The sequence below is a fragment of the Salvia splendens genome, chromosome 21 (genome assembly GCF_004379255.2).
Source record: "Salvia splendens isolate huo1 chromosome 21, SspV2, whole genome shotgun sequence".
Lineage (NCBI taxonomy): Eukaryota > Viridiplantae > Streptophyta > Magnoliopsida > Lamiales > Lamiaceae > Salvia > Salvia splendens.
Genome location: NC_056052.1, coordinates 4,070,130 through 4,097,057, shown reverse-complemented (window position 1 = coordinate 4,097,057; position 26,928 = coordinate 4,070,130). Strand labels below are relative to the sequence as shown.

General features: G+C 37.7%; 1 protein-coding gene across 1 annotated transcript; it reads right to left on the bottom strand.

The window, feature by feature from the left end:
* Positions 1–16,206: 16,206 nt before the first annotated feature.
* On the bottom strand, positions 16,207–25,550 carry LOC121783196 (metalloendoproteinase 3-MMP-like). The gene is made up of 2 exons (XM_042181189.1): positions 25,470–25,550; positions 16,207–17,421 (listed from the first exon to the last, which is right to left on the bottom strand). The coding sequence occupies exons 1-2, from the start codon at positions 25,506–25,508 to the stop codon at positions 16,534–16,536; spliced, it is 927 nt and encodes a 308-aa protein (XP_042037123.1). The 5' UTR covers positions 25,509–25,550; the 3' UTR covers positions 16,207–16,533.
* Between the last annotated feature and the right edge of the window lie 1,378 nt (positions 25,551–26,928).

Sequence of the window (26,928 nt, the reverse complement as noted above, 5' to 3'; positions counted from 1 at the left end):
CTGTTTTCTTTTGTGTGTGATACATGTAACTGCTAATTGCTCCTATTTATAGACTAAGTTTGGCAAAAGATAAGAATAGATATAGAAGGGGTCAAGGGGTAGAATTTATGTGGGTTTGTTTTGCCATTAATTGAATGGCTTTTACTTGGAATATTGGTGTAGAATATATTAATTACTTACTCCGCCGTACATAAAAAATAGTCTCATTTGTGGATGACACGGGTAGTAGCAGACGCATAAAATAATTTTAGTAAAGGCTGCATTGTATATACTTTTATGTCTTTGAGTAATTGTCTCATACTCTCTTTTTTTTAAAATTTTTCCAAGGATAATTATTTTATTTATCCATTATACTTTTGGTAATTAGACTCCATATTTTATTAACTTCCATCATTTAAATTTTATTACTCTCTTCATTCACTAATAATCGTCCCATTTTACTATTTTCGTTCATCCACCAATAAATGTCTCATTTGATATTTTTACTATTTTTGGTAATGAACCACACAATCTATTAACTCTATGTCATTCATGTTTTTGACTGGGCATTGATTTTTAAGAGATTTAATGAAAAAAACTAGAGTGAATGAAAAAATAGAGTGTTTCGCGGTTACAGTTCCGGTTTCAAAACCGCCGGTTTCGGTTCTGAATCAGCGGCTTTTCGACAGTTTTTTACGGTTTCGAACCGCCAGTTTTCAGCGGTTATGGCTCGGTTTCATGGTTTTTCAACCGTTTTTATGGTTCTGGCACGGTTTCGGTTCGAAATTTTTTGAATCTGAACCGAACCATGATTCTTAAATTGACGATTTCAGTTCGGGTAAATTCTCACGGTTCCGGTTTGAAACCATAACCGCCGGTTAACCGTCAGAACAGTAAACCTTGGGCACCTCTACATGGCACTACTTTCAAAAACTAAAACAACAATACTTATATATACAGTAACTTAATCCATTATACTAGTAATACTTACTACTCCCTCCATCCGTAAAATGTTGTTCAGTTTTGCCATTTTAGTCCGTCCATAAAAAGTTGTCCACTTTATTTTTTTACTATTTTTTGTAAATGGACCCCGCTTTTCATTAACTCTTTAGAGCATCCGCAGCGGTGAGCAGCATATGTTGTCCGTCCGTCCGTGCCAGTGGCACGGTACCGCTGTCCGCCGCTGCGCTCTTGCCGCTGGTGCGCCACTACTCGATGCATCGAGCATGTCCATGCCAGCGAGCAGCTGACGTGGCGCGTTCTGATTGGCCTAAGGCATTTCCGTTGGAAATTCAATTTTTTTTAAAAAAAAAATGAAAATAATACCAAAAATTAAAAATATAAATATTTCTTCAGAATCTCAAAAATATGGCCGTTTTTTTACCATTTTATGGATTTTTTTATTTTTTTACTTTTTTATCCCCAAAATCATCTATAAATACACACATTCATCAACCATTTTTCACATCAAATTATCTCTCATTCATCTCTCATTCATATTTTTTCATACAACTTATCTACATCTTCATCTCTCACTCAAACCCTCAAATGGATTTCACTCATCTCATTGCGAAAGCGGAGCGCGAAGAACAAGAATACTATGAACAACATTTTGCCGCCTATGAAGCCTATGTCGCAGCGAATACCCCCGCCCCTCCTCCCCGACCAACTAGATCAACTCGCCGCTATATCCATCGTGACCGGGAGGAAGCCAACGAAAGGCTCGTTGCCGACTATTTTTCCGACCAGCCGCGGTTTCCGGAAGATTACTTTCGGCGCCGTTTTCGTATGTCAAAATGCTTGTTTATGCGTATTGTCAACACATTGTTCGCCCGTGTTGAATACTTTCAAACAAGTACAGACGCAACCGGTCGGCAAAGTCTCTCGGCATTGCAGAAGTGTATGTGTGCCATCCGACAACTTGCTACTGGGCAAACGGCTGACCTATTCGACGAGTATTTACATGTCGGTGAGTCCACTGGAATCCTTTGCCTTCAAAATTTTTGCGAGGGCGTTCGTACAGCTTTCGGTGATGAATTCCTTCGGGCACCCACCACCGATGATTGCCAACGGTTGCTTCGTCTTCACGAAATAGTCCATGGTCTTCCCGGTATGCTTGGCAGCATTGACTGCATGCATTGGAGGTGGAAGAATTGCCCGACTGCTTGGAGGGGGCAACACTTAAGTGCCACAAAGGCGGCGACCCAACACTTATCCTTGAAGCGGTCGCCGACTACCGCCTATGGATTTGGCATGCATATCTCGGTGTTGCCGGATCCAACAACGACTTGAACGTGCTCTATTCTTCACCACTCTTCAATGGTGTGTTGAATGGTGTAGCACCGGCGATCGACTTCACCGTCAACGGAAATGCATACCACATGTGTTACTATCTCGCCGATGGTATCAACCCAAGGTGGTCGACTTTCGCAAAGACATTCAGCAACCCGCAAGACCCGAGATGGGTTCTTTTTGCGCAACGTCAAGAGTCCGCTCGGAAAGACATCGAAAGAGCTTTTGGGGTCCTTCAAGCCCGATTCAATATTGTGAAGGCCCCGTCTCGGCTGTGGTACGTGAAAAATATCGCCGACATCATGTACACGTGTATTATCTTGCACAACATGATTATAGCCGACGAAGGACCAAGGGCGGCTAGCTTTTACGACGAGGATGAAGCCGAAAACTCAACCGCAAGGTCTCCCCATGCCGAGGTGTGCATACGACGGTGGGTGAGAGGATCGAAACAGGGCACACAATGCGCGATACCCGAACCCACGTTAAGCTACAAGAAGTCCTAATCAAACACATTTCGGCGAAATTCGGTCACGAGTAGTGGGTTTTTTTAATTTTATGAATTTAATTATATAATTTTTAATTTTTAGGATTTTAATTATGCACTTTTTAAATTTTAGGATTTTAATTATGTAATTTTTAATTTTTAGGATTTTAATTATGTAATTTGTAATATTATTTCGGTTATTTTTAATGAATTTTAATATTGTGGAAATTTTTTTATTTAAATTGAATAATAGAATGGTGAGACCCTTGAGCTTGTCTTTGCGGAAGAGCACGGATGTGGGTGTTGTGCTCATGCCTAAGAGCAGGGAGTAAAAGTGGGTCCGGGCCCACATCCGTGCTCGTTGGCAAGAGCACGGATGTGGATGCTCTTACACTCATATTCTAGCATTAGTTTGGTAAGAGCTAAAGAATTTTTTTTTTTTGAAATTTTCAAATAATTAGCAACAGAAAACAAGAAGAAGAAAAATGTTGGGAGGGGACATGGGTTTTAATGGGAAATTAGTTAAGTAAGATTCTCTAGAGAAAAATGTTGATAAAATATCAAATAGAATGAAAAAAAGTAATAGAAAAGGAGAAAGGAGGGATAAAGTACCAGAAAAAAAAAATTTATCTTTGAAATGAGATAATTTTTATGGAGACACAAAATAGTAAAATGAAATTATTTTTCATAGATTGAAAGATTAACAATCTTCTAATCAATGTTTCAGAACCCAGAGTCGGGAAACAAATATAGAAAGCTAGAGATTAATAGTTCACTTCTAACTCATCAGACTAAGTCGTCCACAAGTTGAGGCGGGGAGTACTATATATTCCCTCTGTCGCATAAAAATAGAAACATTTGGGATAACACAAAAATTAATACGTAATTAGTAAATTAGGAGAGAAGAAGAGTAGTATCTTAAAATAGTACTAGTGGATAGTGAGACCCACATTATTGGAGTGTTTAATGATGGATCATAGTTGTATAAGTTGTAAATAAATTAATGTAAACTTTCTATAAATGAAAATACGTTATTTTTATAAGATGGCCGGAAAAGGAAAGTGTTCCTATTTTTATGGGACGGAATGAGTGCCATATATTACACGTGTGTACAAGTCGTATATAAAACATTAAACTTTATTGTATGATCAAACACTTTGTATAATACAACTGTTGATTCTAAATTACATCAAATGTCAAAGTTATATGAGTTTACAAATAAATTTGTAAGAAATAATGAAAAGTTAATTGGAGTCATCATTTACAAAAATTTATAACTACGATATCCCTAACCTTTTAAAAATGATACACTATTTCCTTATTAAAGTTAACTACTTTTATCTAAATTAAAGTTCGATCAGATTAATAATTAAGACTAGTCACTTTTATTAAGTGAATTGAGTTTAAAACTTAGTGTAATTCAACTTCATTTAGCCTAACTTTTTTAGTTAATCAACCAAATTAACAAATTATGTGATATAGAATACTTCATCCGTTTCTTAAAAATAGAAACTTTTTAAACGACATGGATTTCAATGTAAAATTCGTAAAATAAGAAAATGAATGAGAAAAAATGGATAAAATAAGAGAAAAGAAGAGAAAAAGTATGTGAAATTAGTGTTAGTGGATTGTATGGTCCATTTTGTAATTGAAAATTTTCTAATTTTAAAAAGCATACCAAAAAGGAAAGAGTTTCTATTTTAAGAAATAGAGGGAGTACTTATAATTTTTAAAATGAAGGCAAAAATTACTAACACAGCCTTTTAAGGAAATAAATAAATAAAAATGTAAAAAATAAAAGTCTAAAAATAGTGTAAAATTAAGCACCTCAAATAAAATTTAGTCTTTATCCAGAAATCTTTTTATGAGGTGCTGAAAAAAATGCAAACACCATTCTTTACAAACATTTTTTTACAGTTACTCAAAAATTTAAAATAAATATATTAGTTCTGATTTTTATTTTATAGAAAGTACTTTATATATAGTAATTAAAAGAAACCAAAATGTCGTATTCATATGTCGAATACATGAATCAGTTCCAGTTTTTCGACCTAGATCATCTATTATTGTATGTGCTCTTTAAGATTAACATGGTTCATGGTATAAGTAGTACTGTACTGAGTATACTAACAAAAAGTTTGGCATCATGAATGGCCAGTAAAACTGTAAGAATGAATTTCAAATTTCAAATATAATCATGTGATTCCAAACAAACAAAATTATTATAAATTATATTTTGTAAAATATATTACAATTGCTAAAATTGGCATCATGCCCTATGTCTTTTTTGAATACATCAACTTTTTCAAATAAAAAGTCTTTTTAAATACATAAACTATTGACTAAATAAATAAAACAAAAAATATATAAACAAAATTCATACTTATTAGATATATAATGGCCCAACACATTAAAAAAAATTCATACTTATTAGATATGACTTATACACAATTAAATGGCACAACACATTAAAACAAAATTAATACTCCGAATTATATGATGTTATGGATGAAAATAAATACAACAAACTTTATAATTAATATAGAAACTATTAAATAAAAAGAAAATATACCAAATTATTTAAATAATATTCGTTCATACATAATTATTAAATATAATTCATGGATAATAATTATAAATACTAATACACAATTAAATGTCCCAACACATACCCACAAAATAGAATATATAAGCCCAATCTGATTTATTACATTGGTCCATACATCTAAATAATGCAGGCCCAAAACATAAGTCCAAACTTACCAAAAAAAGTGGGGAATTATTTGATTTAATTAGCCTATAGTTTATTTTAATTAACTCACTTAAGAAACAAAACCATAATTTATACAACACATAAAAATTTCTCTCCTCATTGTTGTCGGCGCCGACAACCAAACCCTAAATACCGACTCATCTCCTCCACCAAAATTCTGGCGATCCGTCTTCAATCGCCGGTGCGGAGGACAACATCACACCTCTACAACCAAGAACTACGATTCCTCTCCAGATTTGCAACTACAATCCTACAAAAATAGACTCAAAACCTAGACTTATCTGCGTGCAAAACCCCCGAATTCTTTTTCTTCGTCGACAGCTTACCGAAGACTCCGTCGGAGGTTCATCCTAGACGACGGAGAGTGGCGTAAAATCGAAAAACCCAAGCAAAAGGCCATTGATATGCTACTAAATCAGATCAAGTTTGGTTTCGAAAATAGGTATTTTCGAACAAAATTTAGACAAATACTATGTGAGGTCCGAGATTAGGTGTATTCTGACTTTTTTCAGTCTTTTTTTTCAGAATAGGAGAAGGAGTGAATTCAACCAGTGGATACATCGAAAATCGGCGAAAAAATATTTCCATTATTAGGCAAAATCCCATTCTAAGCTACCGGATGAGATAAGTTTTCTCACACAATGTTCATTTATGGAATATATTTCTCAATTACAATTGTGATAAATGTTGTTGGTAGATCTATTCAAGCAGATCTACATTTTTGTGACTATAGACATCTGTATATTAACTTCCTTGCTAATCAGGATAATCAGGATTCATAATGAATCATAATATATTGACTTCCTTGTTGGTAAACCTATTCAAACAGATCTACATTTTTGTGACTATTGACAAATATATATTGACTTCCTTGCAAATCAGATAATCTGGATGCATAATGAATCATAATATATTGACTTCTTAGCTAATCTATCAGATTATGATTTGCAGATCATAATGTATATGTATTCTATTTATATGTATTCTATTTAACAGGCATCCATCTTTAAGAAAAACATCATAGAGCTTCAGTGAAGATTTAAAAACAATAAAAGTTACATAAGTTACCTGATGTTGTAGATGTTAACTGTTCATGAGCAGAACTCTTAAGTATAGCAGATCTTTTTAGCTTCTTCATTGATTAAGAAGATAATAACAACCTATCTGTGTCTTAATAAGAAAAAAACTTCTGAGCACAGTGAGGACATGTTAATCTCTGCAGAATTGCATATTTAAAGCTTTAAAACTTCACAAATACCAAGAAGACCTTTCAGATTATCCCACAAAACATACTCTAATTTAAATTGTAATTTCAGAAAATAAAAGGCTGAAACCCAAAAGATTTTTAATTAACATGATTCTCAGATTAAGCTTAATATCGAACTTAGCATAATGGCAAAAAAATTCTTGTTAATTTACTGAACATGCCACATATTAGGACTTTAAGAAAAAAGATGTAGAAGAAGCTTAGGTCATAACTAACACTTTATTAGACAACTTTTAATGACAAATGCTCTGATTTCCTCTTAATTAACACTCTGATTCTACAGTCCTCAGAATAATCTATAAGTTCTACAACCATACTGCCCACTGTAATGTCTGCAATTAGCTAAAATCCATGCATTGTAGGGATTATATAGGATTTTCATTGGGTATGATTATCTCACAAAAAATTCAAGTTAAAAGGTCATGTTCTTTTTACAGAAATCTGATAGTGAAAGCTTTTTGCAGATTCAAACTCAGCTCCTATAATTAATCACAGCATTTGATGAAGATAATTGGTAGGCTCAATGAGACCATTGGAGTAGTCCTTGATTACTGGCAAGATGCAAAGGCAAGATTATCTTCATATAAACAGGTATTAATACTATTTCCAAGAAATTAGGGTTTAGGATATCCCACTGACCGAAAAAAATTATACATGTATTAAACCTATTAAACAAGTTATAAACCTATCCCACTAACTCCATTCTGATGGAGTCAAATGATCTATAAGACTTATGTAAAGAATAATCTATTTGATTATTTGATTATGATTCTTGATACTATTTGATTATTTGACTACACCAGGATAGATTATAGTTGAGTTATATATTTCTTTTTAATTTATACAGGATTTGAGAATCTGATTTGACCTGATAACTCATTGGGTAAGATTTGGGATATTTGATTCTTTGACTCCATCATGTTGAATATTAACTCATTAAAATACTTAAAATTTAAATATTAATTACAAATTTAAATATTAACTCATTAGAATACTTCAAATTTAAATATTAATTCATTAAAATACTTCAATATGAATTCATCAGGTTGAATATTAATTTATACTTCAAATCTGATTTGACCTCATAACTCATTGGGTCTGATTGGGGATATTTGATTCTTTGACTCCACCAGTTCTATAATTGCCTTTATTTTTATTAATATATTAATATTCCTCTACTGACCTTCATCATATATTTCAAACTTAAACATTGTCAAATATTAAAATACATAATAAGGGGAAAAATGAACAATAACTCAAAAACTTCATTACAAAATGAAGGGACAGCTCAGCCTCAAAAATTCTTGATGAAGATCTCATCTTACTAACTTGACACATGGAAAACATTCACATGCCAGAACAGCATCAATAAATTGTCAAGTTCAGTGACAAAATATAAAACCAACACAAAAATACCAAGGATGAGAATTCTTTTAAGATGTAAATAAAACAAAACACTGCAAATAGTAAACACCAACTTTGTTTGCCCCTCTAATATTCACCACCAATTTTCTCTTTCTTCTTCATCTGAAGTTCAACAACATGATCACATCCATCAAATTCTAAATCCAAACATCGCTTTACAGAGCCTTCAACACCCCATCCATGAGTTTTCTCATTAGAAACCAAGGACAAATCAGGTGTAACAAACACTTTCTGAGAACCCTATAATAATGATGACAGTTAATTATAAAACAGGAAAATAATTACTAAATAATCAAATGAGCTAAAATATAAACAGAAATACCTCAGCAGCATCAACTCCAGAATTAAATTCAGCTCCTTCAACAAACAATTCACTGATATTCTCATTAGCAAGAGTGGACAGATCAGTTGTAACATAGGACTTCCGAGAAACCTATAAGTTAAAAGAATCAGCTAAAAAACAATATGAACTTTCTGAAAACAAAAAAATATAGCTACTGAATAATAAGATAATATAAATACCTCAGCAAATCAACTCCAAAAAGTAGATCAGATAACCTCGTATCAAATTTAAAGATCTGTTCACCCAGGTCTTTAGATGTATACTTGTCAACAATTTCAGGGAGATTACAAACTTTGTTGACAGTAAAAGGGTAACTTCTTTAATACTCAATATGATTTTTCAACTGAAGTTTAAAAAGTACATTCTGACCCACAAGAATCTCTTCAATAAGTGCAGGAATGGAATTCTTATGAGCATCCTGCTGTTATAGAAATGAAATTAAAACTCACCAATGATAGAGGACAAAGACTAAGTTTCAGTGTTTAAATATACACACCTGACCACCATTTCCTAAAAAATCAGTCACATTTCTCCCTAACAATTGGATGCCTTCCCTATCCCACAATAATAAAGATGCATTGCTGGTATGATCAACAACATTCACCACAAACTTGAACCTGAGTATCATTAACTATATATGAGTTGAATTTATATATTAAAAAGAATAAACTGAGATTCAGAAACCTAGTATCAAACCTTTTAACTGCATAAGAATGAGTTTTTGTACATCCAGAACGGTTAAACTTATTATCCACTTCTCTGACCTTCTTAACACATGTCTTACTCGCCAAAAAATACCATTCACCATAATGACACTCAACTGACTCGATTTTACCGAATACTCAACATGAACCTTCCTGTGAATCACAAAACGAAATAAACTATTGAAATATTACACAAAGTACTTCACTTGTAGGTCATCATATTCACCACCAGATTAATACTTATTCAATACCTCTAGGTAAGACAAATCCTCAAGGGACTTCACTTGTAGATCATCAAATTCACCACCAAGCCTTTGCCCTCCTTGAATGACAAAAACTTGTTGCACAAAATTGCTATAATCTCTTATTCTACATAACACAGAATGAAAAATTTGATAAACTGAGGAACAAATAAATAGAACTGAGTAATAGGTAACACCCATGCAGAGGTAAATGTTAAAACTAACAGTTGACTTCAAAATCCAATAAATAAAAATAAGTATCTCATCCTAAAATCTTTAACTTCTTTAACATCAGCATTGATCACAACCTTAGAAGCTTGAAAATGTGTAGAAATGCGAATTTCACCTACAATAAACACTTGCCAGTTTAACACATATAATGACTAAAAAATAATTAAAACAACAACAAAACATCAAATATAAACCACCTCTAAATAGATTGTGCTTGCAAAACTGAATAATCACAATTGGAATTGTTCCTTCACTCTTTTTCAGTTGATCCAGGTATAAGTCAACGTTTGATTCTCATATGGTACAAAATAGTTTGTTATGGCTGTTATAAAGAAATACAATTAGTTTAAGAAAAGAAGATAATAAAATGTGACTGCCCAAACACAAATAAACTTACTTTTCATCAGATATTTCAATCTCAATCAATCTATGCTTAGATTGAGAGATAACTCTACCAGGTCAGGTTATCACACCAATGACATCTAAAAGTAAATCAGTAAGATTAACAAAAAATAGCTTCAATACATACAGTACAATAGGTGGTAGACTGAATAAGCACACTAAAGTAAATGACAATAACAAAAAAATCATACCAAAGAAAGATGAATCATCAACATTTTCATATTGTGATATTTCAGCAAAGGGCTTGAAGTCAAACATTTCTCTCAAAAACCTAAGATCATTAACCTCAACCATCTCCGTCTTGACATTCATTAGCAATCTAAACTGGTGGTTTGCTGCTTTGTTTATGAGAGTATTAGGTCTGACAAAGAAATTTTTAATACAAAATATCTCTCATTCCCTGATTATATTTCCAAAATTCTGGACTAAACTGTTGGGAAATGTAGCTTGAATTCTGGTACCCTGAAAATCAATACCAAACTATATGTTAGAAAGAATAACATTTGTTCTTAACTATAGTTCAGAACATAGATTGTGCTATCTTGCATATTCTCCAAAGATTATCTACCTTGGAGTCATCAAACACACATTCTAAGCTTTTATCATTCTTATCTTCAGGTAAACCTTGAAAAGCCCGAACACACCTCACTTTGATTGTGGAGTTTGTAATTGTCTTGCTGAGATTGTTCACACAGGTAATGAATGAAACCATTATTTCAGAATTACTTCTGTAAAAAACTAATAATTTGGTTCAATTCTATAAATATGTAATGATATAAGCAACTCACATACAAATATTATTTAACTCTTTAACTTACTGATCTGCAAGTATCTATTTGAACTATCAATAGTGCAGGAGTGAAGTCCCCAAATGAAAGATACAAAGAAAGGTTATGAAACCCTCTATTCATTGTAAATCAATTAGTAATATTTCATGCCACACAAAGGTTATGAAACCCTCTATTCATTGTAAACCCTCTATTCATTGTAAACCCTCTATTCCATTGCAACAGATGATGAAGTTCTTTTGTGAAGAATGTATATTACATCAGCCCATAACTACAAATTCCACATATGTGCAGATATAATGCAACAAAATGGGAGATATCAGTGGCACAAAAGGGAGACCAAGAATATCTTAAACCAAAATGGTAAGAATGTATATTACAGTAGCCATAACACTTCGATTAAAAACACTTAGTGTACTGCACTTAAAACAACAACTTTCTCACTATAAACTCCACATATGCACAGTATGACAAAGATGACAAATGGAAAACAGGGCAATTGGTGACACATGGCAAAGATGATTCAATGCAAGGGAAAAAGTTGATGACCAAGTAAAAAAGAAACTACGTCATACAGAAAAAGATCAAAGGCAGAGAGACCAACAAATAATGAAAAGAACAGAAGCTGGCATATCATCAAAGGTCAGATATACTAAACTAAACTACTGAAACATCATTATGGTATATGAAATTTGAAGTGGTAAAGTAGAGGAAAGTAGAGCTGCAATATAAGAACAAATAAATAACTAAAGACACTGCATATATGATTAGGCAAAACAGTTGATGAGTATGAGAAATAGACAATGGAAGTATCATATACCAAGAAAAGAATGGAATTCTAAGTTGGTGAGGAAGATGTTGCAGGGTGAGTAAAAGAGAAGCACACTTGAGTATTTATAGATGTTTGGTGATGTATATATGCAAACACAGCCGAATAAAAATAAAATAAACATTAGAAAACATACATAATCATAGATGAGACCTTTCAAATAACACAAATAAATTAAAATAAAGGGAAACCAGGTATTTAGTATTAACTTCGAATAAAAAATAGATGCAGAAACCCTAGTCTAACCCTAGTTAATAGAACAATTTAATATATATACACACTGATTATAGATTCTTGTGCATGCTCTATTAATTATAGGCCCATTAATTGGGTCACATGTCAGCCGCATTAATGATACATTAGTTCTTGTTGCCCTATTAATATTAACCCTATTTTGCAGGAATACCAAAACAAACAAATAAAACCTAATGACAAAAGAGCCGCCTCTAATTTTCAAGAAGGAAGAGAGAGAAAGAATGCTGCAACCAATAAAAGATGTAACTACAGATAAAGGATGCACGCCTATAAGCAAGGGCATATCTGCAGAAATGCCTCTTTGTGTAGGTGAAGGAGAGAGAGTAATAGAGGCAATCATTACACAAAGAAGAAAGAGAGAAGATGCATGCTTGATCCGTTTATATTCTACACTCTACAATATGGAAAAGAGCTGAGGAAGAAGAAAGAACACAAAATAGGTATTTACTTCCATTTATTAGATTGAATACAAAAATTATTGCCAGTTTAACATGTACATTTAAAACATTATTTTGATTACAGTAAACCTTAACCAAATAACACACCTACCTTTTGTGGAAGAGAGAAGAAGATGAAGAAGAATTTCCAATTATTTGGTAAGACCTTTAATTTAAAGACTTTAAGAAGTATATTATATAGACCTTTAAGACCTATATTATTTTCAGATTAAGATACTAAGGTACAAATGATTACATTTGCATGATATTTGCATCTTTCTCTTAATGGAAAAAAATGAACAACCAAAAACATGCATTATTCTTATTTAATAGATTTGCAAACTTGGAATTATCAAAACAGGTATCTCAAAGAATATGAATTCAAGGTCTAGGTAAAGGAATTCATATAATTATATCCACCTGCAGATCTATTACACAAAACATTAAATAATATATTTTGATTATGATGCTTGACATTCTTAAATTAGCACTGAGATACATGTATTAATCACCATATTTGGCACCAGAAATAATTCCATAGAATATATGCATATCCTAGGAAAGTCAGTACTAAAATAAGTTAGTTAATAGAACAACTTAATATATACACACTCAGAATAGATTTTTGTGCATGCTCTATTAATTATAGGCCACATTAATTGGGTCACACGTCAGCCGCATTTATGACAATTAGTTGTTGTTGCCCTAATAATATTAACCATATTTTGCAGGAATACCAAAACAAACTAAGAAAACCTAATGACAGAAGTCTTCCTCAAATTTTCAAGGGGAAGAGAGAGAAAGAATGCTGCAACCAATAAAATAGTAAACTACAAATACAGGTTGCACGCCTATAAGCCTCTGCATATCTGCACATATGTGTCTTGGTGTAGATGAAGGAGAGAGAAAAGGAAGAAGGAAGAACACAAAATAGGTATCTACTGCCATTTATTAGCTTGAACAAATATATAATTGTCGGTTTAATATTTTAATTTATACTTTACTTTGTTTACAGAATATATCCAAATAACACACCTACCTTTTGTGGAAGAGAGAAGAAGATGAAGAAGAATTTCCAATTATTTGGTAAGACATTTAGTTTGAAGATCTTTAAAAAGTATATTATATAGACTACCACAATAATCAACATCTGCTTTGAGAACTATATTATTTGCACTTTAGAACTATATTATTTGCAGATTAAGATAATAATGTACAAATGCTACATTTGCAGGATATCTGAATATTAATCTCAATGGAATAGTTCATGAACAACCAAACACAGGTACTATATGTATTAGATTTTGTACTCTATATTTGGTACTAATATATCTTTCATATTTGTTCAGGTAATTGAAGCACTGAATTTGCAGAATATATGTATCTCAATTACATATGAAAACTGTGTTGTATTTGTGTATAGAATTGAAGTTTAATAGTTCAAAAAATAGTGAACTGCACAAAACAATCAAACAAAAGCTACCAAAAATCGAATAATAAAAACAGCAAAGCAACATTGGAACCATGAATGACAGAAACAATATTCATAAACAAAGGCAAAAAAAAAAACGAAGAAGAAACCTCATTTTCCTGCCAAAATGCTGCCAGGTGGCAGATAAAAAAACTCTCACTTTAGATATTGATAGATTTGTAATTTCACAAAAACTTTTTTATGGAAAAATCTCAAAATGATGCCGTTCGACGTATTCTTAAAAAAATGCCAAGTGGCAATTATAACGTTTCGAGTTGATCCCATGGAAAAACTAAGTCATATTATCGATTTAGGACAACTATGTCTATTAGTTTTACTCTCTCCTACCATAAAAGATCTATTTGATTTGGGCATGATTTTAAAAAATATAAAGAAAAGTGAGTTAAATAAGTTAGTGGAATGTGAGTTCTATTTATATATATTAATTTTATAATAAATATGAGTGGAATAAGGGGTTTACTTAACATTTATGGTAAAAATGAAATATGACTCTTGTTGTGAGACGGGTGAGTAATATATTTTATAAAAATTATATGTATTTTGCTAGGCTCCAAATTAAGGCTAATGTTACTTAACAAACACGAAAGATTTATTTACCATTATGTAATAGAAACTAAATTTAACAAGTCTAAACCAGTCCGAACAGTTACAATTGTGAAACGATAGTCTTGCCAATACACTCATTGATCTGGTTCTTAGAACAATGATCCAAACATTTGAACTCGTGATTAGTGTTAGGGATCGACCAACCAAAAGCTTAGGTCCAACCAAAAGCTAAGGTTGAATGACCTAAGTACACTCAAAGATTTGAGGAGATCAACCCTCACTACACAGATCTAAACAACTAATTGATCAGATCTTCCAGAAAAATCAATATACCGTTAGTAACTTCAAGGAAACATTAAACTCCAAATGTAGATCTGAAATTACAATGAAAAGGATTAGAAATCAATAGGCTCAAGTTGCACTCGATACAACTGCACAGGTCCTTTTAATATCGAGCCCACAATATCCCAATTCATAGTTCGATCTACCACAAGGATGAAGACGTGACAAGCAGAGCGCAATCTGCCAAGTACTGTATCTCGGAGAAACCTAGATCCAGTGACCTTGCGGAAGAACCACCTCAGGAACACACATCACAAACATCACATCTCTCCTCACTAGTTTTCTCACCATCAGTAGAAACCTCGCACACAGTCAAGAAGCACAGACCAAAAACCAAAGGTTCCTACACCACACCTCACTCTCACACACCAGTGTTTACACACATAAGAAGAAGAAGGAGGAAAATCTCAAGCACAAGCACAGAGAATTGCTAAGGAGAAAACCCTAGATTGCAGAGAGAAGCTGCAGAGGAGAATCGAAGTAAAGTGAGGAAGAGGGATTAAGGTTGGGGTATATAAATGACTAATCCAACTCCTCCACTCATCAGCCAACACGTGGCACCACTACAAAAAAAAACTCGCTCTTTAGTGACGGAATTATCCGTCACTAATCAGTGAAATTTCTTCACTTAACAGGTTAGTGACATACTAAGTTTCGACAGATCCGTCATTAAAAAACTTGTCAATAAAAAATATTACTGACGGATTTGTCCGTTACTACAGCTATTAATCTACCCAATGACGGAAAATATAGGCGACTGTTTCGCTTTAGTGACGGAATATTATGTCATTATTTAGTGACTAAGAACTTTTCATTCAGTGTATCATTTTTCAAAAGTCTCGAGGACAAAATGGAGATGAAGAAAAGAAAATTGATGAATTATTATCAAATAGTATTTATTACAATTTGGAACAACGTCAACCTCTCTTATATGTAAAAATTAATTGCCTATATAATCTAGAATACTAATCACCAATTTTCCACCATTCATTTTCTTAAAACCTAGTTTTTGAGAATATAATTTTATTATCAAAATCAAAGTCTGACCACGAAAATTATAATCAAACGAAAACGATGGTCCTCACTCCTACTTGCATACCTGAGATCAACAAGATCACATAAACCACCCTTTCGCATATTCTGGTTCCCAAAATGAACCGTCACAATTTGGTAAATTGTTAACATATGATTAAGTTCTTTCACAAATTAAAGCAACTGACATGATCCAACACATAGATGGTGTTCAGTTTGTTATATAAAATAATATCAAGATATAATCCAGAACTAAGTTATAAGATTATTTTAGTTGAAGGGGTTAGCCATGAATAATTATCACAAGATTATCTGCACAATACAAGCCATGGAACTCGAATTAAAAGATACTCCACTAAATTTCATTAATGCTTGATTATGAAAATAATACAAGCGGTAGTATATATAGACTCTTCTAGCAACCCTATGCGGTTCTTACTTATTTGCGATCCGGGAAAGAACCGACAAAGAAAACCCGAAAAGGAGCTTATATCTTGCTCGACTCTATTAGGACGTACACATGGGCTGCTCGGCCTCTACGGGCTTGGAGAAGGCCAAGTCTGTGTCAGCGCACGAGTAACCTTAGACACTATTACAAATTCCAACATAGGGAAATTATTTTCACACACAACATTAATACTTACTATGACGGATTAAACATAACATTTTATTTATTGTACAGAACTCTTATTCCTTCAATATCATCTGGATGCAAGTTCTTAGTCTGTCCGGCTTCGATCGACGGAAACATGATTGCTCCATTAACTGAACTGTGCCCAAGCCCTAAAAGGTGTCCGATTTCATGAACTGCAACGGTTTCAAGGTGAAAATAGCCCGGAGCTGGCCCAACGGACCACAACTCGTCCGCGTCATAATGGAACCTTCCATCTGTTGGTGCAAATGCATGAGCTAGAGTTCCGCCACGGCCATCAAAAGGGGCTCCATCTTGGTGATTACCTCTAAAGAACCCTATAACCAAATCAGAGAATTGATTGGTTGGGACTTGTGAAAAGGAAAAGTGGGTTGCAGCATCCCACTTTTGGAAGGCACTTACCACAGGGGGAATTGCATTTGTGGGATAGTTGGGCACAAATCTATAAGTGAGATGGGTTTTAGTCCATTTAGGGTTTCCTTGAAAGAAACTGTAGTGAGATACTATGTGGATGTTGCTCGAGCTCGACTCGTGTCTATTGTCACGGGGTTGCATGTAGTTGGTGCCGTCAACAATATCAGGCACCCCGCATCGTGGGGCTGTCATTTTCGATATCGTTTCATCATCTATGATACCTGAGGGTTTGATGTGGAAGTTTTTCTGGTAGGTTTTGATAGCTGATTCCATGGTATCATCGAAATCATCATCAGTGGCATGGGTTTTGTTTGAATAGTTGAGATAACCGAATTTCTCGAGGTAGGATTTGAGCTCGTGGATTTCCTTTGTGTTGTTTCCCTTGTGACAACCTTTTAATGACTTGATGAAATCAAAAGGTGATGAGTTTTTGGCACTTGGGATGCTCCGATTGGCATGGCAAATTGGAGCAAGTAGTATGAAAATGAGGATTGATGGGGTGCGTACTAAACAAGCCCAACAGCAATGACGGCCCATCAGCCCAAAGCCCAAGGAAGAGTATGAGTTCGGCATTACCAAAGAGTTCGGCCTCAGCCTACAGCTCGGTAAAAGCCAACCAATCAAGCTCTACTCTCAGACCGGCAACCAAAGCAGTTCGGTCTCAGTATTCGACCGAACATCAAGCTCTGCTCTCAGGTCGGCATCAAGCTCTACTCTCAGATCGGCAACCAAAGCAGTTCGGTCTCAGTATTCGACCGAACATCAAGCTCTGCTCTCAGGTCGGCATCAAGCTCTACTCTCAGATCGGCAACCAAAGCAGTTCGGTCTCAGTATTCGACCGAACATCAAGCTCTGCTCTCAGGTCGGCATCAAGCTCTACTCTCAGATCGGCAACCAAAGCAGTTCGGTCTCAGTATTCGACCGAACATCAAGCTCTGCTCTCAGGTCGGCATCAAGCTCTACTCTCAGATCGGCAACCAAAGCAGTTCGGTCTCAGTATTCGACCGAACAAGGAGTTAGTGGACCCATACAGGATTTCCACAACTTCCAACACACCCACTACCACGTGGTGTCAGCTCAGGCCACGATCGTAGGCCATGACCTACGCTACATGCAGGACCTCCATGACCTCCACGACATCCACAACCATCATTAGTGGTGATGCAAGCCACGATCTTAGTTCAATGTATAAATAGAACTTAGATCAGATAGAAAAAGGTTAAGCTCTCTAGAGATAAAACATCATATAGCAAGTCTGTGTTGTAAGCTGTAATCCCAGATCAAGCAATACAATCTTGCCCTCCCTTCTTCCCGTGGACGTAGATTTACTTCAGTAAATCGAACCACGTAAATTCTTTGTGTCGTAGTCTTTATTCTCTACCAGCATTTACTAACATCAGAAATTCGCGGATTCATCACTGGCGCCGTCCGTGGGAAACCAGAGAACCAAATCTGTGATAAAGCGAATTTTTGATCCTTTTTCCACCACTAAAAAAAAAAAAAAAAAATGCATACCAGATCACATAACACCCGTGCCTCCGTCCGTGATAACCATGAGGAAGCTAATCCAGCAGCCCATAGGCCTGGAAAGCAGCCTCGTGAGAAATCTGTCTCCAGTTCTCACGAAGAAGGAACAAGCCACTCCAGGAGAGATCGCACCGAGTCTTCCCAGCAGCCCGATTTAAATGAAGCTGTCAAGCTGTTCTTGGCCGAGAAGCAGGAGGAGTTCTTAACCTTCCTGCAGAAGAGCCAACAGCCGGAGAAGACAACGGCGGATTCTCCCTCCTCATCCAGACATGAAAGTCACTACCGCAGTAGTGACGTGTCTTCCAGGAGAAAGAATCCTCAACCCCGACATGTTCCTGTTCCTCCTCGGTACCGGAACCACAGGAGAACTCCATCTCCTCCGTACCGAAGAGATGTCGGGTTCGCCATGTACGGAGCATTGAAGACTCCGTTCACGGACGATATCACCCCGAACTCCCCTTCCACAGAACTACCGAACTCCGTCGATGACTTATGACGGGTTGGTGGATCCTCATGACTTCCTGGGACGCTATCAGTATAATATGGCGAACCAAGGTCTCAATGAGGTCCATATGTGCAAGCTGTTCCCCGAGCTGCTTATCGGGAACGCGAGAAGGTGGTTCAATAGCCTCCCCCAAGGCAGCATTAGATCTTACCGAGATCTAATGGATGCTTTCCACAGGAGGTTCTTTCAGAAAGCGGAAGCCCGAAGCACTTCGGCTCAGCTGCTTTCTATACGTCAAGGTCGTGACGAAAAGATCAGCGACTTTATGACGAGATTCCACAAGGAATGCCTACAAGTAGATGATCTCAATGATCTACTTGTCATTTCGGCATTCCAAAATGGAATCCTGCCCGGAGCTCTCTACAGAAAGCTCGTGGAATGCAGTCCGCAAACAGCTCAAGAGATGTGGGACATTGCGGACAAGTTTTCTCGTGCCGATGAGGCAGACCGTCGAAAACGGTCTTTAGACAGCTCATCTAGAGAAGACAAAAAGAAGCCCGATCATAGCGATCAGAGGCTTCCTCGCCGAACACCTTCCCCACCAAAGGAGGGATAGCGGTCATCCGAGGTGATCGAAAAAGAGCAAGTGTGTTCGCAGATTGCGCTTAAAAGTGCCGAGCAATCAGTTCGGCATCATCAAGCATAGCAATCACAGCAGCCGGAGTCAGAGGCAGGCGAAATGACCGAAGTCACACCGGAGCCGAACTCGATTGTGTACGGCACTGAAGCCGTGATTACAGTTGAGATCGGCATACCCAGTCCCCGAACTCTTAATTTCTCAACAGAACTGAATGAGGACGGACTGAGAGCCGAAGTAGATCTGGCCGAAGAAAGAAGAGAATTGGCCTGCATAAAAGCAGCCAAGTACAAGGAGCAAGTAGCCCGGTATTATAACCAAAGGGTGAAAAAGCTGCAAGTTCAAGTGGGAGATCTCGTCTTGAGAAACAACGAAGTAAGCCGAGCAGAAAAGCTGGGCAAACTCGAACCCACATGGGAAGGTCCATATCGGGTGTCAGAAGTCCTCGGCAAAGGGTCTTACAAATTGACTCACATGTCAGGAGAACAAGCACCCCGAACATGGTACGTTTCAAACCTCAAAAAGTTCCATTTGTAAGAGACAGTCCGGTCAGTCTTGTGTCTAGTTCGGTCCTAGGGGTATGTGCTTTGTTTTTTACTTGCGTTTTTGTTTGTCTATATGCGTTTTGTCTGTCTATGTGCGTGTCGTCTCTTACAAATGTTACTGAGGTATCTTGTTCTTCGAAGGCTGATCCCCTTTTTAGAACATGTATAAGCTAACGATTGTGAGTCCAAGCTTCCAAGGAGGATACAAGACCACAATTCAGCTTAACAAGCACTTCGTCTGAAACGAACTGCAATAAGCCAACGATTGTGAGTCCAAGCTTCTCAGGAAGATACAAGACCACAATTCGGCTTAAGAAATAAGCACTTCGTCTGAAACGAACTGCAATAAGGGAAAGTCCAATCCACGCGATAAACCTCGCCGAATTAGGACGACCAAGTTCGGTCAAAGAAGTTTACCTCATAAGACCGAGGACGACCATGTCTAGTCAAAGAGGTTTACTGCATAAGACCACTTCGGTTAACTGGGAAAGTCCGATCCACGCGATAAAACTCGCCGAATTAGGACAAGGGAAAGTTCGATCCCGGCAACAAAAATCGCCAAATTAGAACACAAACCAAAGACGAGTCCGGTCAAAGATGTTTATTTCATCAGACCAAAGACGAGTCCGGTCAAAGATGTTTATCTCATCAGACCAAAGACGAGTCCGGTCAAAGATGTTTATTTCATCAGACCAAAGACGAGTCCGGTCAAAGATGTTTATTTCATCAGACCAAAGACAAGTCCGGTCAAAGATGTTTATTTCATCAGACCAAAGACGAGTCCGGTCAAAGATGTTTATTTCATCAGACCAAAGACGAGTCCGGTCAAAGATGTTTATTTCATCAGACCAAAGACGAGTCCGGTCAAAGATGTTTATTTCATCAGACCAAAGACAAGTCCGGTCAAAGATGTTTATTTCATCAGACCAAAGACGAGTCCGGTCAAAGATGTTTATTTCATCAGACCAAAGACGAGTCCGGTCAAAGATGTTTATCTCATCAGACCAAAGACGAGTCCGGTCAAAGATGTTTATCTCATCAGACCAAAGACGAGTCCGGTCAAAGATGTTTATTTCATCAGACCAAAGACGAGTCCGGTCAAAGAAGTTTACTTCATAAGACCGAGGACAAGTACGATGAAATTTTTTCGCTAAGCTGTAAATACAGTGTTAGAAGCGAAAACAAAATTTCATTTTTCAAATCTTGTTCGGCATACAACTCCGCTACCCTACAAAATGGCGTTACGCTATTACAAAGGACTATTCTACTGTCCGGGGTTGCTAAAGTTGAGCCACCTATCTGCAAAATCCTCTGGAAGCCGAGTTCGGTTGTTCCGAGCAGATGAAGAATAAGCAGGTCGACGAGATGCTATCCTCGACCCAACACCTCTTCCGCGAGCCCCAGAAGCTCTAACCCCTCGGCGATGAAGAGTCTCTGCAATAAGCATCTGCTGATCTTGCTCGCTCATAGTCACAACTCCTCGGCGAATTTCAGTCCGTCCCTGTCTTGACGATTCCGGTTGCTCCTGAGCCCGTTCTCGTCTTGACGTTTCCGGCTGTTCCGGAGTTCGTTGTTGACTTGGAGTAGGATTTTGAACAAGGGAACCAGAGGCTTGATCTGGAGTGCGAGCATCTGTTGGCGGGAAATGCCTAAGGAATCTCTCGATTGAGGGACGCCGGGAAAGAATGATGTCGTACCGAGAAGCCCAGCGCCGTAATGATTTCACAACTTGTTGGCAAGCCGAGCTCTCCAGCGCATTGTTCCTCCGGAGTACATGATATTCCTCCCACAGTTCGTCAACTCGACTCTGAACATCTGATATGGTCACTCCCCCGCGCACACGGATGTAATCCTCGTACGCAGTCCTCTCAGCAATGGTCGTATTCAGCTCGGCCTCCAGATCCTTCTTATCGGACTCTAAGTCCTTATTATCGGCCTCCAGCTTCACTAAACGAGCCAAAAGCTCGTCATTCTTCGTCTGATCGGCTATAGCTCTTTTCTCAGTTTCGTCTAAAGCCGAAGAGTACAGCCGTTTCCAGTGAAGTATCTCCATCTCCTTGAGTACAAAGCAGCTATATTAGTTCGGCAACTGTACCGAGCAGATAGTAAAATACAACAGGAATAAAGGCGAGTACGAAAAGCTATACGAAGACAAGTGTAGAGAATTTTTCATTCACAAGGAAAATTTTTTACACTAGGAGGGCTTCAACGCCATTTTACAAGGAAGAAACTAGACTAAGAGAAGGGAGACGAAATCATACTCCGCCAGCTTCGTCTCCGGCTCCTCGGCCTGGTTCAGCTTCTTTCTCCTGAACTACCTCAGCCTCGGCCTCGCATCCTGCCGGCCTCGCCTCCGCCTCCTGATCGGCTTCCTTCTCCGGATGCCCGGCCCGCTCGACTTCGGCATCCTGCTCCAGCGGCTCGGCCTCACCCTCTCCGTTGTAAGTCGAAGCGGGTGAAACGGGTCCCACGGAGGCAAAGACAGCCTCCAGGTTCTCGTCCCGATCAGCTCGACAACTCCGGACTCGGTCTGCAGAAAGCAGGACCGAGGATGAAGCGAGCTCCTCAAGGAGCGGCAAATTCTGAAGCCGAGCTGCTATCTCTCGGCTGTACAGAGGCAGCACGACGTCGGCCCCCTGCTCGCCCTTATCGGTAATTAGCCTTACCAGACTACCGACAAAGGCCGAGAACTGGCCGCTCAAAAAGAGTTTCTCCGTGTAAACACGGAGAGCCTCCCCCTGGGCAGCCACGGCGGCAGCCTCCTTCTGAGCCTCCCGGTGCTTCGTCTGCTCTTGCAGGATGATGAGCTGGTTTTTGGCTGACCGGGCTTCATCCTGAGCCGAGATCCTAGCAGCTCGGGCCCTCTCAAATTTGGCCTCAGCCTGTTCGGCCAGACTACGAGCCAGATGCAACTTCTTCTGCATCTCCTCGTAGTCGTGGGATGCTTTGGAGAGCTCCACGGAGACGAGCTTGGCTCTCTGAAGATGAACAAGGAAAAAACTCAACAGAATGGCCATCAAAAAATGTGGAAAAGAAGCCAAGTCAGAAAGCTTACCTCCACAAAATTCGTCGGCCATTGAAAAGGCTCAGGGACGTGTTCCGGGATGTCTGCAACCACCTCGGAGATGACCAGGTCTTTCCCCGGCACTCTTGGGGACTCATGAAATTTCCCCTTCCCTTTAGCCGAACACGGCTCCGGCTCTTTCGGATCCGAAGAAGAGGTTTTTTGCCTCTTCGGATTCTTCTCGGCTTCAGACGCCGAGCGAGGGGCTCTCTGCCTCTCCGGCTCCACAAGCTCGGAGGACTTTCGGATAGCCTTATTCAGCATGTACACTGCCAAAAAGCAAGAAAGCAAAGTCAGATTTTCTTCGTTAAAGCAGTAGAGCATAAAGATAAAGAGAAATCCTCACCCTCGGCCTCTTCGTCCGAAGACGAGATGTCGAACACGACGTCGCCCTTGACGAGCTCAGACTCCGTGTATTGTTTCCTAACTATGGGAATCTTGTTGAGCTCGCCATCGAGCTCGTCCAACGGTTCAGGCCGAGGATGACGGATAACGGACTTCGGCCCTCTCCAGGGAAAACTAGGAGCCGCGGTCCTATCATAGTAGAAGAAGCGGTTTTGCCACTTCGGCCACTTCGTTTTACAAAAGGCCCTAAAGGGCTGTACAGGGATCAAGTAAAACCAAGACCCCTTCCTCTTAAATTGAAAGAATTTAAGGATCGCCTTCAAAGACAAATCCCTTCCTAACTTACGGAGTTCGGCAGCGAAGGCCGACAAGTGCCTCCAAGAGTTCGGAGTCACCTGGCCTAAAGGAAGGTGAAAAAAATCTAGTAAATCTATAAAGGCAGAAGGGAGGGGGAAACGAAGCCCGCATTCTAAGCAGGCCTCGTACACGGTGGCATAACCCTCCGGCGGGGAGTCAGCCCTATGATCACCGTCAGGTACCACCGCCTTCCCCCCAGGAAAAAAGTATTTTTCGGGTAGGGATATCACAGTATCCTTACTCAAAATACTATGGAAATACTCTACGGTCTTCTCCCCGGACTCTTTCCGGCCAGAAGACCCCTTACCGCCTTTCCTACCGCTACCTAACTCAGAAGAAGAAGAAGAAGACATGGTTCTTACTCTTTGCAAAATCTGAAGAAATTCTGAAGAAATTCTTGAAAGCGGAGAGAGAATTTTCGCAAAAAAGAGAGAGTGCAGAAGAAGCAGTCGCAAAAATGCTTCAATGATGAAGAAAGGAGGTATTTATCAGATTCAGCGAAGATTTCAAAATCGTCGCACCGTTTCGAATCCCACCTTTTCAGGATTCAACGGCCGGATTTTACTGTCGCATTTAATGCAGTCACGTGCAAGGCACGTCCCCTGACATCAGCCCCCCCTTGCCTTTATCCAGAATGCCGAAGTGACTCACTTCGCCGAAGTGATTCACTTCGCCCTTCGGGGGGGTAGTGATGGGGTGCGTACTAAACAAGCCCAACAGCAATGACGGCCCATCAGCCCAAAGCCCAAGGAAGAGTATGAGTTCGGCATTACCAAAGAGTTCGGCCTCAGCCTACAGCTCGGTAAAAGCCAACCAATCAAGCTCTACTCTCAGACCGGCAACCAAAGCAGTTCGGTCTCAGTATTCGACCGAACATCAAGCTCTGCTCTCAGGTCGGCATCAAGCTCTACTCTCAGATCGGCAACCAAAGCAGTTCGGTCTCAGTATTCGACCGAACATCAAGCTCTGCTCTCAGGTCGGCATCAAGCTCTACTCTCAGATCGGCAACCAAAGCAGTTCGGTCTCAGTATTCGACCGAACATCAAGCTCTGCTCTCAGGTCGGCATCAAGCTCTACTCTCAGATCGGCAACCAAAGCAGTTCGGTCTCAGTATTCGACCGAACATCAAGCTCTGCTCTCAGGTCGGCATCAAGCTCTACTCTCAGATCGGCAACCAAAGCAGTTCGGTCTCAGTATTCGACCGAACAAGGAGTTAGTGGACCCATACAGGATTTCCACAACTTCCAACACACCCACTACCACGTGGTGTCAGCTCAGGCCACGATCGTAGGCCATGACCTACGCTACATGCAGGACCTCCATGACCTCCACGACATCCACAACCATCATTAGTGGTGATGCAAGCCACGATCTTAGTTCAATGTATAAATAGAACTTAGATCAGATAGAAAAAGGTTAAGCTCTCTAGAGATAAAACATCATATAGCAAGTCTGTGTTGTAAGCTGTAATCCCAGATCAAGCAATACAATCTTGCCCTCCCTTCTTCCCGTGGACGTAGATTTACTTCAGTAAATCGAACCACGTAAATTCTTTGTGTCGTAGTCTTTATTCTCTACCAGCATTTACTAACATCAGAAATTCGCGGATTCATCAAGGATGATGAAGGAGATGGGATGAAAGATCTTTGAAGCCATGAACGAGTGCTTGAAAAGATATGTTCGTAAGACTATTTTCTTTTGTGTGATAAATGTAACTGCTAATTGCTCCTATTTATAGACTGAGTTTGGCAGAAGATAAGCATAGATAGAAAAGAAGTCGAGGAGTAAAATTTATTTGTGGGTTTCATTAATTGAATGACTTTAACTTGGAATATTAGGGATAGTATATGAGAGTGATAATAATACTCCCGCCGTCTGATCGTGCACGAGTTTTAAGAAATGTAATGAAAAGTGAGTTGAAAAGGTTAGTGGAATGTTGGTCATACTTTCATAAATTAGTTTCATAATAAAATGTTAGTATTATTGAGTTAGTGGAATATAAGGTCCATTACCAAATATGGTAAAAAGTGAAATAAGACAAATTTTGTGAGATGGACGAAAATAGAAAAATGGGACAAACTTTCAGGGACGGAGGGAGTAAAATATAAGAACAAACTGACAAGAATTGTGAGATATGTAACAACTTATTCATTATTAATCATTTATGATTATATAATAGAAAACTGAGCACTTTATATGAGTTTTGATTTTTATGAATTTTGTAAAATTAAAATGTGAATAATATTTTTTAATGTATTCAAATCAAATTATAGAAAACAACATAAACAATGTTAAATATGCCCCAAACAAGAATTGTGTTTACATAAATATAATCACTGTAATTAATATATATAGAAGAAATATAGATATATGAGTAAACATGTACATGGTTCATAATCTGAATAACTAAATCCTAATGTAATAGGTCAATTCTTATCAAGTGCATATAGTACAATAATAAAAATACAGAAGAAATCTAAATACATGCATAAATATGTATTAGAGTGAACTACATAAATCATCCCTGACGTTTCCATTTGTTTCACTCCAGACCCCTGACAAAAAATAATATCGCCACACGTCTCTGGCGTTTAACATAATTATATATCAGGTTTTTTCGGACTAAAAGACCCTTCAGCCCTAAAAAGGGCATTATGGTCATATCCAATGGAAATCTGCTGTGGTAGGCTGCTGCACTGCATGTACCTGCTACTTACTGTTCACTGCAGAGTTTTGTTCATTAAACGCAGAAACATGTGATATACTGTTCATTTAACCCCACCGTCCACACAGCTTTATTCATTAATCCATTTACATGTTATTTATATAGTATACTTTAAAGATGCTTTAAATCCCTTTATTCTTTATTAGGATTTCTAATTGTTTCTTTTCCAGTCCTTTTAGTAATGAGTTAATTACTTTAACAATATAAATTTATGAATTTTATTATTAAAAATATAACATATATTCTATAGAAAATATTAAAAGAAAAAAGTGTGCGTTGTTTAATAAAAATTTACTTCTTTTATTTAATATTATTATTTTTTATGTAGTAAAAAAACTTTATATTCAACTA